This window comes from Muntiacus reevesi, chromosome 2 (assembly GCF_963930625.1).
Source record: "Muntiacus reevesi chromosome 2, mMunRee1.1, whole genome shotgun sequence".
Taxonomy (NCBI): Eukaryota; Metazoa; Chordata; class Mammalia; order Artiodactyla; family Cervidae; genus Muntiacus; species Muntiacus reevesi.
In genome coordinates this window covers 262215513-262234394 of record NC_089250.1, presented here as the reverse complement: position 1 = coordinate 262234394, position 18882 = coordinate 262215513, and the positions used below count along the sequence as shown (strand labels likewise).

The following is an 18882-nucleotide window of genomic DNA, read 5'->3' as shown; positions in this document are numbered from 1 at the left end:
GGCAACCCAGGGCTTGATGCCTGTATCTTACCTGTTACTATGTGAATTAACTGAATGTATCACCCTTTATTGTTATCTGACCCTCCTGATAGAATGTTAGCTCTGTGAGAGCGAAGATATTCACATTTGTTCACTGCTGCGTCCCCAGTGCCTATAACGGCCTAGCACACAGTAGGCACCCAATAATGACTTGTTGAATGAATGAGTAAATGTCTGCTGTGTCCTTTGAGGGCTCACCATAGCCTTGTCTTGGGTGTCTCTCTCAGTCATGTCTCAAGTCTCTCTTTCTGGTTCTGTCTGTCTCTCTGCCTTCCTCACTCTTGATCTCTGAGTCTCTGTGTCTCTCTCTGTGTCCACAGTGCATTCACAGACCACTTACTTTGGCCCAGGCCCCCTGCACATTTGGTCTCATATTCATTCTCATAGATATCCTATAGCGTAGGCACCCACATTTTCCTGATGAGCAAACCGGAAGCTCAAAGAGTAGCAGACACTTGCCCAAGAGATTGTGATGTGTCCTCCCAATAGACTGGGAGCTCCTGTCAAGTCCCCTCCCCTCTTGATGAGTGATTGACAGCTCAAGTTAGCAATCTAAGGGCTCGGAGAAGTCCTGGAGGAAAGAAAGAAGTTTGTTTACCCAACTTTCTCCCTTGCTTACTTACCCAAAGAACTCTTTCCCTTAGAACTTACTGCCCTCTCTGCCTCTCACCCTTTCCATTTCTTTTTCCTTCTGCTTCTCTTTGTCTGTTATCTCTCTCTGCATCTTTCTCAGAAAGACAGTCCAGTCAAGAGGTGGGAAGAACAGACTCTGGAGCTAGACTGTCTGGGCTTGACTCCTGATGCTACCTCTAGATGGCTGTGTGGCCTTGGGCAAGATCTTAACCTCTCTGTCATTCACTCCATTAACTGAGTGAGGATTTGGTGATTTCCTCTGTGTAAAGCACTTCATGTCTCCCCATCGGTGATTTCTGGGCCTGGAATAAGACCCAAGTTCAGTGCCAGTTCACACAGCACAGTGGATCCCAGGGCCTGGGTTAAGGAAAGTTCATGGTGGACTCTCTCCAAGGTCAGGAATGTACAGGTCTCACCTCTTCAAGAGATCAAGGGACACTGCGTTGGAGGAGTCTGACTCAACTGCTGGGATCAGAGTTTTGGGTCCTCAAGAGGTTTGTGCAACATTGCAAGGAAGAGACTGCCACCCTCCTTCTAAAGAGGAGAGACAGAGGGAGGTGGAAAACCAGACTCAGGCCACGACACGTGGACACAGACAGAATCATTAGCATATTTGGTAAGTACAAATGGAGCTGCCAAATGCTCAGGGGAGGCTGGAGACAGGCCAGCTGAGTGGACATTGATCTAACTGCACACAGTCTCTGCTCCTGGAGCTCAGAATTTAAGGAGTGAAACAGACACAGAGACGGAGAGAGACAGCAGGAGGGAGACACACACACACGGATTGTCATTGGGGGATGGAGGAAAGTCCGGCAGCTCTGAAGATGGAGCAGGAGGCAGGGAGAAAACTCAGGGCATCAGAGATCTGAAGACCCCAGCGCTGTATCTCTCACCCCAATTGTTTCGTTTCTCCTGCCTCTCCCATCTGTGGCTCTCACAGGAGGGAGGGCAAAGGAGGTGGGGCTGGAGAGATAAAGGCTGAGTGTCTGCAAGCTCTGTATGACAGGGACTGTCTGATGCGCGAGCACACACACACACACACACACACACACACACGCACACACAGACTCACACACAGACCCATCCCACCACCACCACCACGAAAACACAACACAACTTCACGTGTGAGACACCACATAAATACATAGATCCACATACTTGCAGAGACATATGCATAAGCACATTCACACTCATGTGCAGAAATAAACATGGGCATGTTCACATAAACACAAGCCCTCTTTCATGTGTAAGAATCACGCAAGCACACACACGCAAGAAGGTATGCACCAAAGTATTAAACAGAAACCCACGAACACAGCTAAAGCCAGGAGACACCGGGTGCTCCCCATACCCACAAAAGTCAACAGACTCATGGGGACCTTGTTATGGCTACCGTGGTGTCTCTGCCAGCATCTGGGGGGAGCGGGGCTGTAGAGAGATCAGGGGAGGAGGTCAGCTGATGCAGGAGCAGGAAGTATGTGCTTCTTCAGTTTTGAGTTCACACTCTCAGAGGATGCCAAGTTATGGGTGATGTTACATAACTGGGTGAGGAGGCAGGCTTAGCATAAAAGGCTCAGCCAGAAGTCCAGCAGGTTGGGAGACCGTCAGACAGCGGCCATGGAGCTCAGCGTGCTCCTTCTCCTTGCTCTGCTCATCGGACTCTGGGTCCTGCTGGCCAGAGGCCACCCAAAGGCCCATGGACGCCTCCCACCGGGCCCCCATCCCCTGCCCTTCCTGGGGAACCTTCTGCAGATGGACAGAAAAGGCCTGCTCAAATCCTTCCTGAGGGTGAGACTCAGGTGGGCGGGGTCTGAGGGTGGCTCCTTGCCTCCGTCCTTGGGGATCATTCATCAGGAAATGTGAGGCATCCCTCCAGGCTCAGGGGTGGGCTGTGGGAAGTTCCGGGAGGAAGGGATGTGGAGCTGATGTGTGGTGGATGGCAGTCAGGCAGTCAGGGGCATCCCTTGCTTAGTTGGAGGTGTGTGGGCAGTGTCCCTGGAGAGGGCGGGCGCGCGTGAGGTGGTATCTGGGTGTGAGCCGGGGGTATAGAAATCCCTGCTCCTCTGTCCCCCTCTCCCGAGTCCCTGCCTGCCACAGGAAGTGAGAGAGAAGAGGTGGTGGTACCAGTCAATAGCTTTCTCCTCTGCCAACAAAAGCTGTCAAAGATTGGCCCCAGCCAGCACCAGACAAAGGGGAGGTGGGAGGGGGAACAGAGGAGACCAGGTCCAAAGTTCTTACCAATGGTTAACATTAACGTGCAATGAGTAGCTGACCCTGGACTGTTTACTAGGCCCTGTATCACGGCTCATGATTTCATGATGGGTGATCTATTTATGCATCAATAATGGATTCCATGTGCTTCCCAGGTGGTGCAGTGGTAAAGAATCTGCCTGTCAGTGGGGAATATTCGAGCCTCAGTAGGGAATATCCCTTGGAGTAGGAAATGGCAACCCACTCCAGTAGTCTTGCCTGGAAAATTCCATGGACAGAGGAGCCTGGGGGGCTACAGTCCATGGGGCTGCAAGGAATCAGACATGACTGAGCAACCGAGCAAACGCACCATGTCATCTGCACCCGTGAGCCCGCTGCCCAGCAGGTCAGGCTCAGGGAACACTCGACAGTAACCCCAGCAGCCCCAGTGCTCTGTCCCCTCCCCCCAGCCCCTGCAGTGACCACACTCCCGAGTCTCGGGCTTGTCATCTGTCTTGTGTGGTTTTGTTTTTTTGAGCTCTGCTGGTCCGTTGCTGTGTTGTGTGAACTTCCTCTAGTTGTGATGTGCCAGTTTCACTTGTAGCACATGGGCTCTAGAGCGCGCAGGCTCAGTAGTTGTGACTCGAGAGCTCTCTAGTTGCGGCAGTCTCGTTAACTTCCTCTGTGGCATGTGGGATCTTAGTTCCCCGACCAGGGGTCGAACCTGTGTCCCCTGCATAGGAAAGTGGGTTTTTAATCCCTGGACCACCCTTGATTTTAAGGGAGAGTGTTTTGTCACAGATGTGGAGGCCCTGAGTGCGTATTATTTAGTTTTCATCACAGGGGTGGACACTATGGACTTTGGTGGAAATACCTGGACTTAGTTTCTTCACTCAGAATTAAGTGGCTAAGATTTACCTGTATTGTGTGGCGAATTCATTAGGCCTTGCTTACAACACCTTGTGGGCTAGAAGAGGAGTCGCCCTCACCTTAGAGAAATAGAGAGTGAGGTCAGCCCGGGGAAGGCACTGGACTGTAGTTACACCCTGGGACTTCAGAGATAGGATGTGCGAGTCCAGCATGGAGGCCTTCTCATCTCCTTCATAGATGGAAGCTGCCTAATAATTTGTTATTTTATTTATTGTTATCACATGCACACTCAGTTATGTCCGACTCTTTGTGACCCTATGGACTGTAGCCTGGCAGGCTGCTCTGTCCATGGGATTCTCCAGGCAAGAATACTGGTGTGGGTTGCCATGTTCTACTCCAGGGGATCTTCCCAACCCAGGGATCACAACACCTTCTCCTGGGTCTCCTGACAACTTGGGGATCAGTAAATTCTTTGGGAGTTTAAGGCACAGTGGATACACTCATCTGTAAATATTCACATGCATTTGGCATAACTTTTTGCTAGTTACAGACCCCCTAAATCTCTTCTATAGCTCTTGCAAGGATCCTCTGTGTGTCCGTGATCCTCTTTTTTTCCTGTCGTGCCACGGGGCATGTGGGATCTTAATTCTCCAACCAGGGATTGAACTCGTGTCCCCTACCCTGGGAGCTTGGAATTCCAACCACTGGACCACCAGGGAATTCCCCATGATCCTCCATTCTCATTGTGTCTTTGGAGAGAGAGAGAGAGAGGTTGAGAGAGATAGAGAGACGGAGGGAAAGAGAGGTCATAGGTGAGTAGGTGTCATGATTTACTTTCAAATCATTCTGGAGTCAGATGGATGAGGGTTTGTGTTCCAGATTCAACTCTTACTCATTGAGTGTTAGCTTCTCTTCAGCAAGATGAGGTCATGATGATAAGAATGCCTGCCTCATAAGAGACTTGGGAGGACTAGATAGTGCCTGGAGTTTGGTATACAGTAAGTGCTCATTAAAAAGAAGTTACTCGATCTATTCATTCATTTATTCATTCATTCAATGGTAACTTACTAGGCACCTTCTTTGTGCCAGGAAACATTCTAGGCATTGATGATGTGGCATTAGGGCACACAAACAGAGAAGGAAACATTAGGTTGGTAAGAACTATGATTATAATAAAACAAGGTGATATTTTCTACAGTGGTGGGAGACACAAACCAGTGTTCTGTGACAAACTAGAGCAGTGGGATGGGGTGGGAGGTGGGAGGGAGGTTCAAGAGGGAGGGGACATAGGTATACCTACGACTGATTCATGTTGACATATGGCAGAAACCAACATAATGTTGTAAAGTCATTATCCTCTAATTAAAAATAAATAATTTTTTACAAAAGTGACAGGAGCTACTTGAAGCTACTTTAGAATGAGTGGTGAAGGAAAGGTTCCATCTTACCTTGTTGCTGATCAGACACCCTGAAAGATGCCTGTGGATGGCATCAATGAGCAACAGGTGTCAGTGGCAGAACTCAGAAGCAGGAGCAAGCTCAGCATGTTTGGGGAACCACAGAGAGCCTGGAGCTGTGTGATCGCAGGGTCTGTGTGACTGGGTGCAGATATCAGAGGGGTGATCGGGCAACATCGTGTAGGGCTCTGTCCACCATGGGGAAACTTCAGGTCTCAGCCTCAGGGTAGTAGGAGTGCTGGATGGTTTGAAACAGGTTAGGGATATTAATTAATTTACATTTTAATGAGGTAGCTCTGGTTTCAAGATAGGGTGGGGTGTGTAGTGAAAGGATTGTGTGTAGCACAGGAAAGGAAGTAAGGAGACCAGCAAAGAGGGTTTGCAGACATCATGGTGAGAGAGTTTTCAATAAACTTATCTTTCTTATCATTTTAAGTCCAGTTTTTAATCAAGTTTTGAAATTGCAGTATCGTTGATTTACCAAGTTTTGCTGATTTTTGCTGTACAGAAAAGTGATTCCGTTGTACATATATATGCATTCCTTTTTAAAAATCTTCTTTTCCATTATGGTTTATCTCAGGATATTGAATGTAGTTCCCTGTGCTACACAATAGGACTTCATTGTCTATCCTTTCCATGTCTAAAAGCTTACATTTGCTGTGCCCAGTCTCCCACTCCCTCCCCATATCTTCCCGTTGACAACAACCTGTTTCTCCTCTATGTCTGCGATTCTGTTTCTGTTTCTTAGGTATGTTAATTTGTATCATATTTGTTTCATTTGTGTCACTTTTTAAATTTATTTTTTCTGCACTGTGTTACCTTAATTTAATTATTATTTCTTTGGCCACGTTGTGCAGCATGCAGAATCTTCGTTCCCTGATGTGTCATACTTTAGATTCCACGTATAAGTGATATCATATGGTGTTTGTCTTTCTTCTTCTGTAAGTCAACATGTAATTGAAGTTTAACCTTTAGGGTAAAGTACACAAATCCTAAGTGCTCAATTCAGTGAATTTTTTCAAAGGAACATACTAATGGAGTTGACATACAGATACGTAACAACTTGGCTCATGCCCAGAAACCTCCTTAAGTCCCCCTTCCAGTCATCACCTCCTATTATTCTCACACCATACGCTCCTGTTATCTGTTTCTGAATTTCATATAAATAGAATTATGACTTATGAGCTCTTCTGGATCTGGTTGCTTTCACTCAGCATTACATCTGTGAGTTTTATTCTTATTGTTGGATGTAGCAGTGGTTTGTTTTTTACCATGGCTGCATATTAGCCCACATTATGAATTCATCACTAGTTGTTTATTCCCTATGTTGCAGAGTATTTTATTATAATGCATCTGTGAATCTCCTTGCTTTTTATTTTGCTGAGCACATGTATGCATTTTAGTTGAGTGTATTTCTGGGAATGAAGTGGCTGAGTTACTTAGTATTGATGCCTCCAGCTTCAATAAATACTGTTGAGCTGTTGACCCAGTGGCAAAACTTGATTTTATAATTTTTCAAATTTCATGAAAACCCCCAGAAGGCTATCACTTTAGCTTCATGCCTCCCAAGTAGGTGGTTGGATCTCTGGGGAAATTGCCAGGAGGCAGGTGGGGGTTGAACGTGGGTCACAAGATAGTTTTTTAGAAATATATTTTATTTATTTATTTTTCCTGTGCTAGGTATTAGTTGCTCTTCACTGTGCAATGCAAATGCTTAGTTGCGGCATGTGGGATCTAGTTCCCTGAGCAGGGGTTGAATATGGGCCCCTGCATTGGGAGCTCAGAGTCTTAGCCAGTGGACCACCACGGAAGTTCCAAGAAGGATGATTTTTCAATTGAGATGCCAGTGATCTCACCAGACTCAACTAATATCACCTGGGCTGGGGTGAAACTCTTAATAGAAATATTTAAGCATCTGTGTTTCTTAGGGTGCTTTCCAGGTGGTGACAGTGGTAAAGAACTGCCCTGGCAATGCAGGAGATGTCAGAGTTGTTGGTTTGATCCCTGGGTCAGAAAGATCCCCTGTAAGAGAGCATGGCAACCCACACCAGTCTTCTTGCCTGGAGAATCCTATGCATACAGGAGCCTGGCAGACTACGGTCCATTAGATCATAAAGAGTTGGACACGACTGAAGTGACTTAGCACACACACACACTGCTTAAGACACCAACCAAGCCAACCAGTGTGGACTGGGCTGGGTCTTGGGTTAATCTTTTAGTTGCTGGGTTCTGGGAAACAAAACGGCAGGCTGGGGTGTAAGGTCTTCGGTCAGTGGGTAGTTATCAATCTATATGTAAGTGTTTGATTACCAATCTATATGTAAGTGTTTTAGGGCTTCCCTGGTGGCTTGGATTGTAAAGAGTTTGCTTACAATACAGGAGACCCAGGTTCAGTACTTGATTAGGGAAGATCCCCTGGAGAAGGGGATGGCAACCCACTCCAGTATTCTTGCCTGGAGACTTCCATGGAAAGAGAAGTCTGGCGGGCTACAATCTATGGGGTCACAAAGAGTCAGACACAACTGAGTGACTAACACACACACACACAAGTGTTTTCCTGGTTTAAAAATGGAGATGGGGACAGCGGTGCATGCTGACTAACAGCAGCCCTGGCTGTGGGTGTGCTTGGCAGTTCCAACAGAAATATGGGGATGTCTTCACGGTGTACCTGGGACCAAGGCCAGTGGTCATCATATGGGGAACAGAGGCCATTCGGGAGGCCCTGGTGGACCATGCCGAAGCCTTCTCTGGGCGAGCGAAGATCGCCGTTGTTGACCCAGTTTTCCAGGGATACGGTAAGGGCCTCAGGCCCACTGGGAGGGGACAGGGGATGAGGATGGGGATGGGGGAGGGTGAGTCTGGGAATGGAAGATAGGGGGTGGAGCGGGACCCGGAGACTCCTTGAAAATTTCTCTGCAACCCAAGCCTCTCCTAAACCCTAGGTGTTGTCTTTGCCAACGGGGAACATTGGAAGGCCCTTCGGAGATTCTCTCTGGCCACCATGAGGGACTTCGGGATGGGAAAGCGGAGCGTGGAGGAGCGGATTCAGGAGGAGGCTCAGTGTCTGGTGGAGGAGCTGCGGAAATCCCAGGGTGAGCCCTGGGGTGGGTGTGGGCAGGAGAGGAACACGGGGAAGCCCTGTGAGCACAGTAGCCCAAGACAGAGGGTACATGTGGGCAGAGAGAGAGAGATGCGGAGACAGAGAGGAGACAGAGCTTGGGAGGCCAGCAGAGGAGGAGGGACCGGGAGAGGGGCAAAGAGATGGGGCAGAGGTGGGTAGGTGAGAAATGCGGGGGGCAGGAGAGATACAGGCATGGAGTGCCAAGAGGAACACAAAAACAACTCACAGTAAATAGCAAGTTAGTTGCCTGTTTTCAAGGGAACCGGTTCATGGTTTGATTGTATCTGTCAAGGGCCAAAATGTGACTTCAATAAAAAGAAAACAAAGAGAAAAAAAGAGAAAACAGACATTTCAAAAAAAGGACAAACTGTGTTTTCCTTTCTTTGGGTGAACAACTGGCAGGGAGCGAGGGGGGCAGTCGGGGTTTTCTGCTCTTAGAAATTCTGGTGAGCACTTCTGGGGGCTTTAGGATTCCTAAGAAACTTCCTGACTGAGACATAGAGATGACAAGATGCATTCTTAAGAGATTTTTTGACATAAATGGAGAGTCTGGGAGGAACAGGCAGAGCCACGGGCAGCTATAGAGGTATAATGACAGAATGACTCAGAATAAGACAAGAGGAGACAGAGTGATTCAAATGGAGACACAGAGAGGAAGAAAGAGACAGAGATGGAGGGATTGCGGCAAAACGAGAAGAGACTCAGAGAGATAGGAAGGAACAATGGCAGGGAGAAAATGAGGCATGAAGATTGGAGAGAGACAGAGAGGCCCAGAAAAGGATGTGCAATGAAAAAGAGACAGTGGTCAGGAGAGACCCAGGGAGAGGCCGCAATGACCTATACTCCTGGGTGCACAGCCCGTCCTCCCTCCTCCTGGGGGGAGCTTGGCCCATCCAGACACCAACAATCAAGCGCAGAGCAGTTCCCAGAGGACCAGAGAGCTCTAGGGGTGGATGAAAAAGTTGGGGGGGGTGGGGGAGGGCGGACAGTTAAGGGATCAGGAGAAGAGAGCTTTGTCAAAGGCACCTGCAATTGATTGAACACGTGCTCTGCACCTTTTTCACAGGACTGAGATGAGAATTTAATAAAATAATATGTGAAGTGCTTAGAATAGGGCCTGCACAACTTCTAGGCTAGTGAGTGTTGGCTGTGATGAGGCTGTTTTTGGTTCTTTTATTGTGACTGAATGATAGAGGAGAGTCACACAGAGACAGCTCCCCTGGCACTAGAGTCTGTGTCTTGCAACCCACCCCTTTCCCACTAGGAGCCCTCCAGGATCCCGTCTTCTACTTCCACTCCATCACCGCCAACATCATCTGCTCCATTGTCTTTGGAAAACGCTTTGACTACAGAGATCCTGAGTTCCTGAGGCTGCTGGACCTTATCTTCCAATCTTTCCTGCTCATCAGCTCGCTGTCCAGCCAGGTCCGGGAGGGCAGAGCTTGGGTGACATCCAGGCATGGGAGAGGGGTGATTTGCTTTTGGGAACCAGAAATGCAGCTTCCAGCCAGAAGAGGGGCAAAGACAACAGAGAGAGAGAGAGGCAGGGACACAGAGGCCTGGGGGAAGGGAGAGATGGTGAGACAAGGACTGAGAGAGTAAGAGGAAGAAAGGGGAGTGATGGAGGAGGGAGAAACAGAAAGAGGACTCAAAGACACACACATGAACCTGCTCCTCTCTTAAAACAAAAAGATCAAGTGTGTCTTTCTCAATTAACCTAGAAATAACCCTATTGCAATAATTGAAAGTGTTGGTCGGTCAGTTGTTCTGACTCTTTGTGATCCTGGGGATTGTAGCCAGCCAGGCTCCTCCTCTGTCCATGCAGTTCTCCAGGCACAAATGCTGGAAGGGGTTGCCATTTCCTCCTCCAGGGCATCTTCCAGACCCCTGATATTGCAGACAGATTTCTTTACCTTCTGAGACACCAGGGAAGCCCCACCCCTATTGTATGTTAAGGTAAAAAGTGAAACTTCAGAAAAGTCTGCCTGGCTGTTGTTCTCAACCGAGAGTGCAGGTTAGAGTCACAGGAATGAATATCACAAATCCAAATTCCCATGACCTCCTAGTGGAGAGTCAGGCCTGGAAAATCTGCAAGGAGGTTCAGATGAGTACTTGCACAAGTCCAACTCGGGGTTTCAATTTTCTTCTCTCACAGAGAACCACAGAGAGGAGAAAAGTCTGGAAGGAGTTCTGCCAAACAGTTAACCATGTTATCCCTTGAAGGACAGGTGAAGGAGGAATTCCACATCATAGTTTATACTATGCTGCATTTCTTGCAATTGTTGGCAACAAGTTAGAAGTTACATTTCTCATTAGGCAAAGCCATAGACATATGCTCCCAGACTGTCAGGAGCTTCATTTTGTGTAAGCATCGTGTTATCAATGCCTGACACAGCAAGGATGATGCAGGAGGTGGAAAGAGGCAGAAAGAGTTTTGAGTAGAAGAGAGAAACTGGCTGGGGTAGGCAGGGGCAGGGCAGAGGGTGGATGAGCAGGAGACCCATGGAGATGAGGAGAGGTAGAAACGAGAGAGAGACAGGTGGACCAGAGACTAACAAGAAGACACAAGGAGACACAAAGATGCAGAAAGAGAAAATGTGATCTCTTACACAAAGGAGACACAGAAGCAGTGAGTGAGGGGCTCAGATACAGAGTGAGGGCCGGAGGGAGACAGAGCCTGAGAGGTGGAGAGAGAGACAGAGACAGGGAGACGAAGACACCCCAGAGAGGCAGAGAGAGATGGAGAGAGAGACAGGAAAACAGAGATCCCCTGTGAGGGTACTGGGCAGAAGGACTGTCCCTCCCTGTGACCCGCTAGTTCAACCCTGCAAGGGCCTCACAGTCCCTTCTCTCCTGCAGCTGTTTGAACTGTACCCCAGCTTCCTGAAGTACTTTCCTGGCTCACACAGGCAAATCTACAAAGACCTGCAGGAAATCAACGTCTTCATTGGCCGCAGTGTGGAGAAGCACCGTGAGACCCTCGACCCCAATGCCCCCCGGGATTTCATTGACTGCTACCTGCTCCGCATGGAAAAAGTGGGATTTGGAAGAGGCAATGGGGTGGAGTGGAGGAGACCAAAAGATGTAGAGTGAAACGGGTGGGGAAAGGAGTAGAGCAGTGGGCGGAAGGGAGAGGGGAGGGGAGATGTGGAAGGGAGCAGAGGGAGAGAGTAAAGAGGGGGGAGTTGCGTGGAGGAGACAGAGGTATGGGAAATACAGGACAAGGGGGAAAATGCAGCAGCTGGTGAAAAGAGTCACAGAGGCAGAGAGACTGGGGGAGGGAGGGGGACAAACACACCAAAGAGATGAAAGATGATTGAAACAGAGCAAGACAGAGCAAAGGGAGATTGAGACCGAGATAGAGAGACGGTGGGACACACAGAGCATAGAGGAAAGGGGAAAGGGCCAGAAACAGGCGGAGGGACCCGGAGAGAAGAGGTGTGGGCAGCAGGCCCCCGGCCTCCCCTGATGTGAGCCCCACCCGTCTGGATTCAGGATAAGTCCGACCCCCAAAGCCAGTTCGATCATCGGAACCTCGTCATGTCTGTTCTGTCGCTCTTCTTTGCTGGCACGGAGACAACCAGCACCACGCTCCGTTACGGGTTCCTGCTCATGCTCAAGTACCCGCACATTGCAGGTGGGCAGGCCGGGGACGGACACTGGGAGGGGCTTCTGACCCCTCTGCAGGTCCAGAAATGGGGCTAGAGGTCTTTGGTGAAGGCGAGAGGCAGCTTTCCCCTCTTACACCAGGAGCCTTAGGTTGTTTTTGTTTTTCTGTTTCCCTTCACCCCTGACCAGGCATGGCTTTGCACCCCATGGTCTGGCAGTGAGCAGCCTTAACCCCTGGACCACCAGGAGTGTCCCCCGAGCAGTGCAGGTTTTGAATGATCTACCCAACTAAACCAGGCCTGTTGGTGGATGGATGAATGAAGAATCTGTCAATCTGGGGAGTTCTCTTGAGGTCCAGTGCCCAGGACTCAGTACTTTCACTACCATGGTCCTGGGTTCAATCCCTGGTCAGGAAACTAAGATATGGCAAGTAGCGCAGCGTGGCTAGAAAAAAACAAAATCTGTCAATCTGTTTTCCCACTGTTTCTTCTATCACTTAAAGATCAACACACTCATTTGCCCATCTGTCCTTTCAACTCATTAATGAATCGGTGCACTCAGATCTTTCATCTATGAAACATCTAGGATGTGTACATGCATGCTTATATGGACAAACTGATTCATCTATTCATCTATTGAAACGGTGATTCATTGAATGAAGTGTTTGTCACTAATTCATCTTTTCTTCATTTATTCATGCATCCATCTGTTTTTCTAAAACTAGGTTACATACCTTAATCCTTCCATTGCTTGTTTTTCACTTCAGCCTTCATCCATCTATCTTTTCATTTATTTATTTACGCACTCATTTATTCACCCTTGATTTATATATCTATCATGCAATCCATCCAACCACCCACTTATTCCTCTGTTTACCTGTTCCTTTAAATGTATTCATTCACATGTTCTTCCATAAGTTTAGCCATCCAACCGTTCATATGAAGTATTGGTTCATCAAGTTCATTTATATATTTGTCTATGGATCATTTAAAAATAAATTACTCTTTGATAAGTTAAAAATATATCCATTTGTTAGCATTCTTCCATTTACCAGTCTTTCCACTCACGAATTGGAGAAGGAAATGGCAACCCACTGCAGTGTTGTTGCCTGGAGAATCCCAGGGACAGAGGAGCCTGGTGGGCTGCTGTCCATAGGGTCGCACAGAGTCAGACACGACTGAAGCGACTTAGCAGCAACAGCAGCAGCAGCCACTCATGAATTAATCTCCTAATTGATCAAATGATTGATGAACTCATTTATTTCTCCAGTTGTTCATGGATTAATCCACTGATGTGTTTTACTATTATATTCCTGAGGACCTAGCACAATGCCTCATCTATAATATCACACGATAAATATTAGTTCATTTTCTACTCATCTTAGAGGAGGAACCTTGATAGGTTCATAGCGTTGAGTTCTTAGTCTGAAATTCTGAGCAAAACTGAGGTTCACATGTGTGTGTGTGTGTGTTTGCTTGTGTATGTTGGGAGAGAATCCATAATGTTCATTACATATTAAAGAGTGAAAATTCTTGTATTTTTCCCATTTCTCCTCCCACTCCAAGCTGGTTACTCAGAGGACTGTCAATGATCTAACCATTTCCTATGGGTTTTCCGGGCTTATTGGCCTGGAAATGAATGGACCAATGTTCATAGAACATTGAACTGTGTACCAACATAGAAAGCAGTGTTCCTGGTGAAATGTCTCTATAACTGAGGTTCACTGGTCTCACTCTTCTGTGCAGAGAAAATCCACAAGGAGATTGACCAGGTGATTGGCTCACATCGCCCTCCAGCCCTGGATGACAGAGCCCAAATGCCATACACAGACGCAGTCATCCATGAGATTCAGAGATTTTCGGACCTCGTCCCCATGGGCATGCCCCACATGGTCACTGAAGACACTCATTTCCGAGGGTACATCCTCCCCAAGGTACAGCACCTCACTGGGCTGCCATATCTCCCTCATGTGGTTCTCCTGGGTTCCCTTTCATCTCCCAGCCTTGACCTCTTCTTGGTTTTATCACTCACCCTTGGCTCATGATGTGTAGGGGGGTGTTGGATGAGGAAATGGAGATATCTTCCAATCTTGTGACCCTCCCTCAGGGCACAGAAGTCTATCCCATCCTGACCTCTGCTCTCCACGACTCGCATTACTTTGAGAAACCAGATGACTTCAACCCTAACCACTTTCTGGATGCCAATGGGGCGGTGAAGAAAATTGACGCTTTTATGCCCTTCTCCATAGGTAAGCTGGGCCTGCATTCCAGAGTGCAGGTGCCATGAACTCTTGAGGACAATCAAAGAGAGGTCTTTGTTCATTGGGCAGTTTATCTGTGCCAGCTGCTTTACCTGTATTAACTATCTCATCTTCACACCAATCCTAGAGGGGGCTTGAGAACCAAGATCACATCTAAAAGGCACAACTTTCTCGTTGGGCAACAATTATACCTCTCTACACACAGGTATTAAATCTTTTGAGCACCACTATGGGCCAAACATTTTATCAGAGGTTGAAGATAACCCATCAGACAAGTCACAAAGAGACACAGTTCCAGCCCCAGGAAGTTTACAGTCCAACAAGAGAGATAAGCATGCGTTATATGTTTACAGAAAAATCTATAAATGAATAAATGTTGCAGTGGGCTTAGAACTCCCTGGCTAATGTAAGTGCTCAGAGGCCAACTCTTCTTCATGTAACGAATCATAGTTATGATAAGTACTCTAATGGGGGCTTTGGGAACATCAAATAGGAAATACTGACTACTCCTGGTGGGTCTGTGAGGAAAAGCTTACCCTAAACAGCCTTCTAAGCTATGACCTCATGGGGGAGTATCAACCAGCCACTGGAAGGCATGTTCCCTCAGAGGGAGGAGTAAGGGCAGAGCCTGAAGGTGGAGATGGCATGGCTCATCTGAGTGTGAACTCAGGGATACTGGGACATGGAATACAGAAGAGAAAGGTGAAGAAGAAGGTAAGTGAAGAGGAACTAAAGAGCCACTTGATGAGGGTGAAAGAACATTCAAAACATGAAGATCATGGCATCCGGTCCCATCACTTCATGGCAAATAGATGGGGAGAAAGTGGAAACTGGTAGATTTCATTTTCTTGGGCTCCAAAATCACTGCGAATGATAATTGCAGCCATGAATTGAAAAGATGCTTGCTCCTTAGAAGAGAAGCCATGACAAAGCTGGACGGGGTATTAAAAAGCAGAGACCTTTGCCGCAAAGGTGCATATAGTCAAAGCTATGGTTTCTCATTAGTCATGTATGGATGTGAGAGATGGACCATAAAGAAGGCTGAACACTGAAGAAGGGATGCTTTTGAATTGTGGTGCTAGAGAAGTCTCTTGAGAATCCCTTGGATGACAAGTCGATCAAACCAGTGAATCCTGAAGGAAATCAACCCTAAATAATCATTAGCAGGGCTGATGCTGAAGCCAAAGCTCCAATATTTTGGCCACCTGATGTGAAGAGTTGACTCATTTGAAAAGATCCCGATGTTGGGAAAGACTGAGGGCAGGAGGAGAAGAGCGCGACAGAGGATGAGATGGTTCGATAGTATCACTGAGTCAATGGACATGACTTTGAGCAAACTCTCAGTGATGGTAAAGGATAGGGAAGCCTGGTATCGACCCTTCTCCAGTTACCTCCAATGGGCATAAAGTCTCACCACTTGGAAACCTTGAGGGGGAATTCCTTGGCCATCCAGGGGTTGACTCTGGGCTTCCACAGCAGGGACTAATGGTTCGATCCTTGGTCAGGGAACTGAGGTTCCCAAAGGCCACTCAGAGCAGCCAAAAAAAAATCAAATCAAATTAATTTTTTTTTTTTTTAAAAGGGAGAGGCTGTCAGGGTCTCAGCCTTTCTTCTGGCTCCTTCCATTCTCCCTTCACTCCAGGTTCATGGTTTAGAACTGTGGTGGGGGGATCCATATGCCTCCGAGAATCTCATGGAAGCTGTCCACTCACATCCCATGACCATCAGTCCCTGCACACAACGTTATGTATGTTTGTTTTTTTTTAATTCAGAACTCGTGGAGCCCATGGTTGCCAGGCTGAGATAAGAAAACACACAGATATGAAAATATACATAGGGCCAGGCAGACACCTGGCATACAAACTCCCCACCACACATACCCAGAGACCAACACAAGGTAGTCCCTACATTTGCCTTTACTAACAGTCCCTCCTAAAAGAATTCAGTCCTGAATACCCTGAAGGACTGATGCTGAAGCTGAAGCTTCAATACTTTGGCCTCCTGATGAGATGAACTGGCTCACATGAAAAGACCCTGATGCTGGGAAAGATTGAAGGCAGGAGGAGAAGGGGATGACAGAGGATGAGATGGTTGGATGGCATCACCATCTCTATGGACATGAGTTTGAATAAGCTCTAGGAGTTGGTGATGGACAGGGAGGCCTGGCATGCTGCAGTCCATGGGGTCTCAAAGAGTCGGACACGACTGAGCGACTGACCTGAACTGAACTGTTCAGGCCTTCTAAAAATTTTAGAAAACAATAAATTTTTTCTTCAAAAGAACCCTTCTAGATAGGTACCATTCTTCCCATATTAGGTATGACAGACATGAAAAATATTAAGCCAGAAATATGCACTGGTCTGTATGTGCAGGCAGATGCACACACACACACACACACACACACACACACACACACAATCAAGCATTGTTCCATTCTCTGGGGCCACGGAACTCTCTGGAAATTGAACAGAAGCTTACAAACTGTCTCAGAAACATGAGCAAGGTACATCCACCACACAATTGGCACTTACTTTCAGAGAGTTTCGAAAGCCTCTAAGAGTCTCCTGTGGCTACAGGTTAAAGGCTAATCCCACGCAACTTTATTGCAATGAACACAGGTGTCTGGGCTTTGGGGTGTGAGCAGGCAAAGTGTGTGCTTCCGCTCCCAGTGCACACCGTGATCCGAGATTCTGTGCCTCGTGTCCACCTTGTGAACCTCTGTTCTGTCCCCACAGGGAAGCGCATCTGTCTTGGCGAAGGCATCGCCCGCACCGAATTATTCCTCTTCTTCACCACCATCCTCCAGAACTTCTCCGTGGCCACCCCCGTGGCCCCTGAGGACATTAACCTTACTCCCCGGGAGAGTGGGGTGGGCAGAGTGCCCCCCAGCTACCAGATCCAGTTCCTGCCCCGCCAAAGAGGCTGAGGGAAGCCAATCAAGGATACCAGGGTCATGTGTGTCCCCACCTCTGCAGAGAATGCCCCCCGACCTCTCTCCCTGTCTTTCTGCCTCTGAAAAGACTGTGCTGTGAGCCAGCATCCCTCCCCTCCATGGATGCCACCTCCTTGGGAAAGTCCCATCTCCATCTCACCTCTTCTGCCCTTCGGCAGCTCTTCTAAACTCAAGGAGGTGTTTCCTTCCACCAATTAATAGAATTCCACGAGTGATGTGTACATATATACATAAACATGTATATATATGTGTGTATATATATCTTTGGCTAAATAAATGAAGCAAAGAATGAAAGCTTGCCTCAGTATCTCTCAGCAGTTCTGCCTTTGGGGCCAGAGCTTACCCAAGTGAATATTCCCCTCTTGAGAATAACCACAGCCTGCCTTTCTCCACACCTTGGATTCCATGATCTATGCATTCCTGAGCTCACTCTAGTCACCTCCCCACACCCTAATGCCCCACCTCCCACCCCCCTGCACAGGAGAGCAGGTTCACTGAGCATGGACTGAATGGACTGCCATGGCCCTGATCCCTCTGGGCTATCAGGTTTGGTCACATGTCTGTCATCCCTTGATGACACAGCTAGGTATATCTTGGCTCCTGGTGTGTCTCCAGTATCCAACCAAGAGGTGAACACACATACAGGCTTATTTATGTTGGCAGACATTTGAACTGAAAGAAGGGACTGTGGAGGAAGGGCTGTGCGATTGGGGTTGGGGTGGCTTCAGCAGGTACCTTGACCCCCAAATTGTCCACATGCTGCAGGTTTTCAGCCAGCAACACTAGGAAGTCTTCATCCTTGTAGTCAAAACAATGGTCAAAGATCATGGCACAGATGATGTTGGAGACCAACCAGCAAATCAGGAAGTGGGGTGGAAGGATGTATCTGTGCCAAGGTCAAGAGAGGCAAGCTGTTCTCTCAGTCACTCTCCACTTGGCAGCCAGAGCACGGTCCCTTCCAAGCACACATCTTACCATCTCACTCTCTTGCTCAAAACCATTCCATGGCTCCCAGGTCCTTCCTCAGGAATTTGTTGTTGTTGTTCAGTCGCTAAGTCATGTCTGACTCCTTGCGACCTCATGGACTAAAGCATGCTAGGCTTCCCTGTCCTTCACTGTCTCCTGGAGTTTGTTCACATTCATGTCCATTGAGTGATGAGAACCAACAGGGGTCTTATGCACGACTGTCCATCTCAGGGTCACTCGCCATGGACCCAGCCTGCAAAGTCCTGTGTAGTATCTCCCCACCTTGTGCCAGGGTTCTCTGTGTCCTAATCTATACACCCTGAGAATATGTTAAAATATCTTTCATGGCATAGGGGTTTTTCCATATGGGATGAAGTTAAGGATCTTGAGGTGGGGAGATTAACCTGGATTATCTGGATGGACCCAATGTAACAGTAAGAGTTTTTATAAGAGGGAGGCAGAGCGAATTCCCCGGTGGTCCAGTGGTTATGACTCCATGCTTCCACTACAGGAGGCACAGGTTCTATCCCTGGTTGGGGAACTAAGATCCTGCAAGCCGTGTGGTGTGTCCCCCTGGAGAAAAAGAGGAGCAAGACAGAAGATCAGACATAGAGAAGATTTAAGGGAGGGAGGAGCCAAGATGGCGGAGGAATAGGACGTGGAGATCACTTTCTCTCCTACAAATTCATCAAAAGAATAACTGAACGCAGAGCAAACTTCACAAAACAACTTCTGATCGCTAGCTGAGGTCATCAGGTGCCCAGAAAAGCAACCCAGTGTCTTC

At 47.8% G+C, this 18882-nt stretch overlaps 1 protein-coding gene across 1 annotated transcript; it reads left to right on the top strand.

The window, feature by feature from the left end:
* The first annotated feature begins 2289 nt into the window (after positions 1 to 2289).
* LOC136161358 (cytochrome P450 2B4-like) lies at positions 2290 to 17410 on the top strand. The gene is made up of 9 exons (XM_065926162.1): positions 2290 to 2460; positions 7822 to 7984; positions 8132 to 8281; positions 9575 to 9735; positions 11170 to 11346; positions 11806 to 11947; positions 13665 to 13852; positions 14026 to 14167; positions 16915 to 17410. The coding sequence occupies exons 1-9, from the start codon at positions 2290 to 2292 to the stop codon at positions 17103 to 17105; spliced, it is 1485 nt and encodes a 494-aa protein (XP_065782234.1). The 3' UTR covers positions 17106 to 17410.
* Positions 17411 to 18882: the final 1472 nt, after the last annotated feature.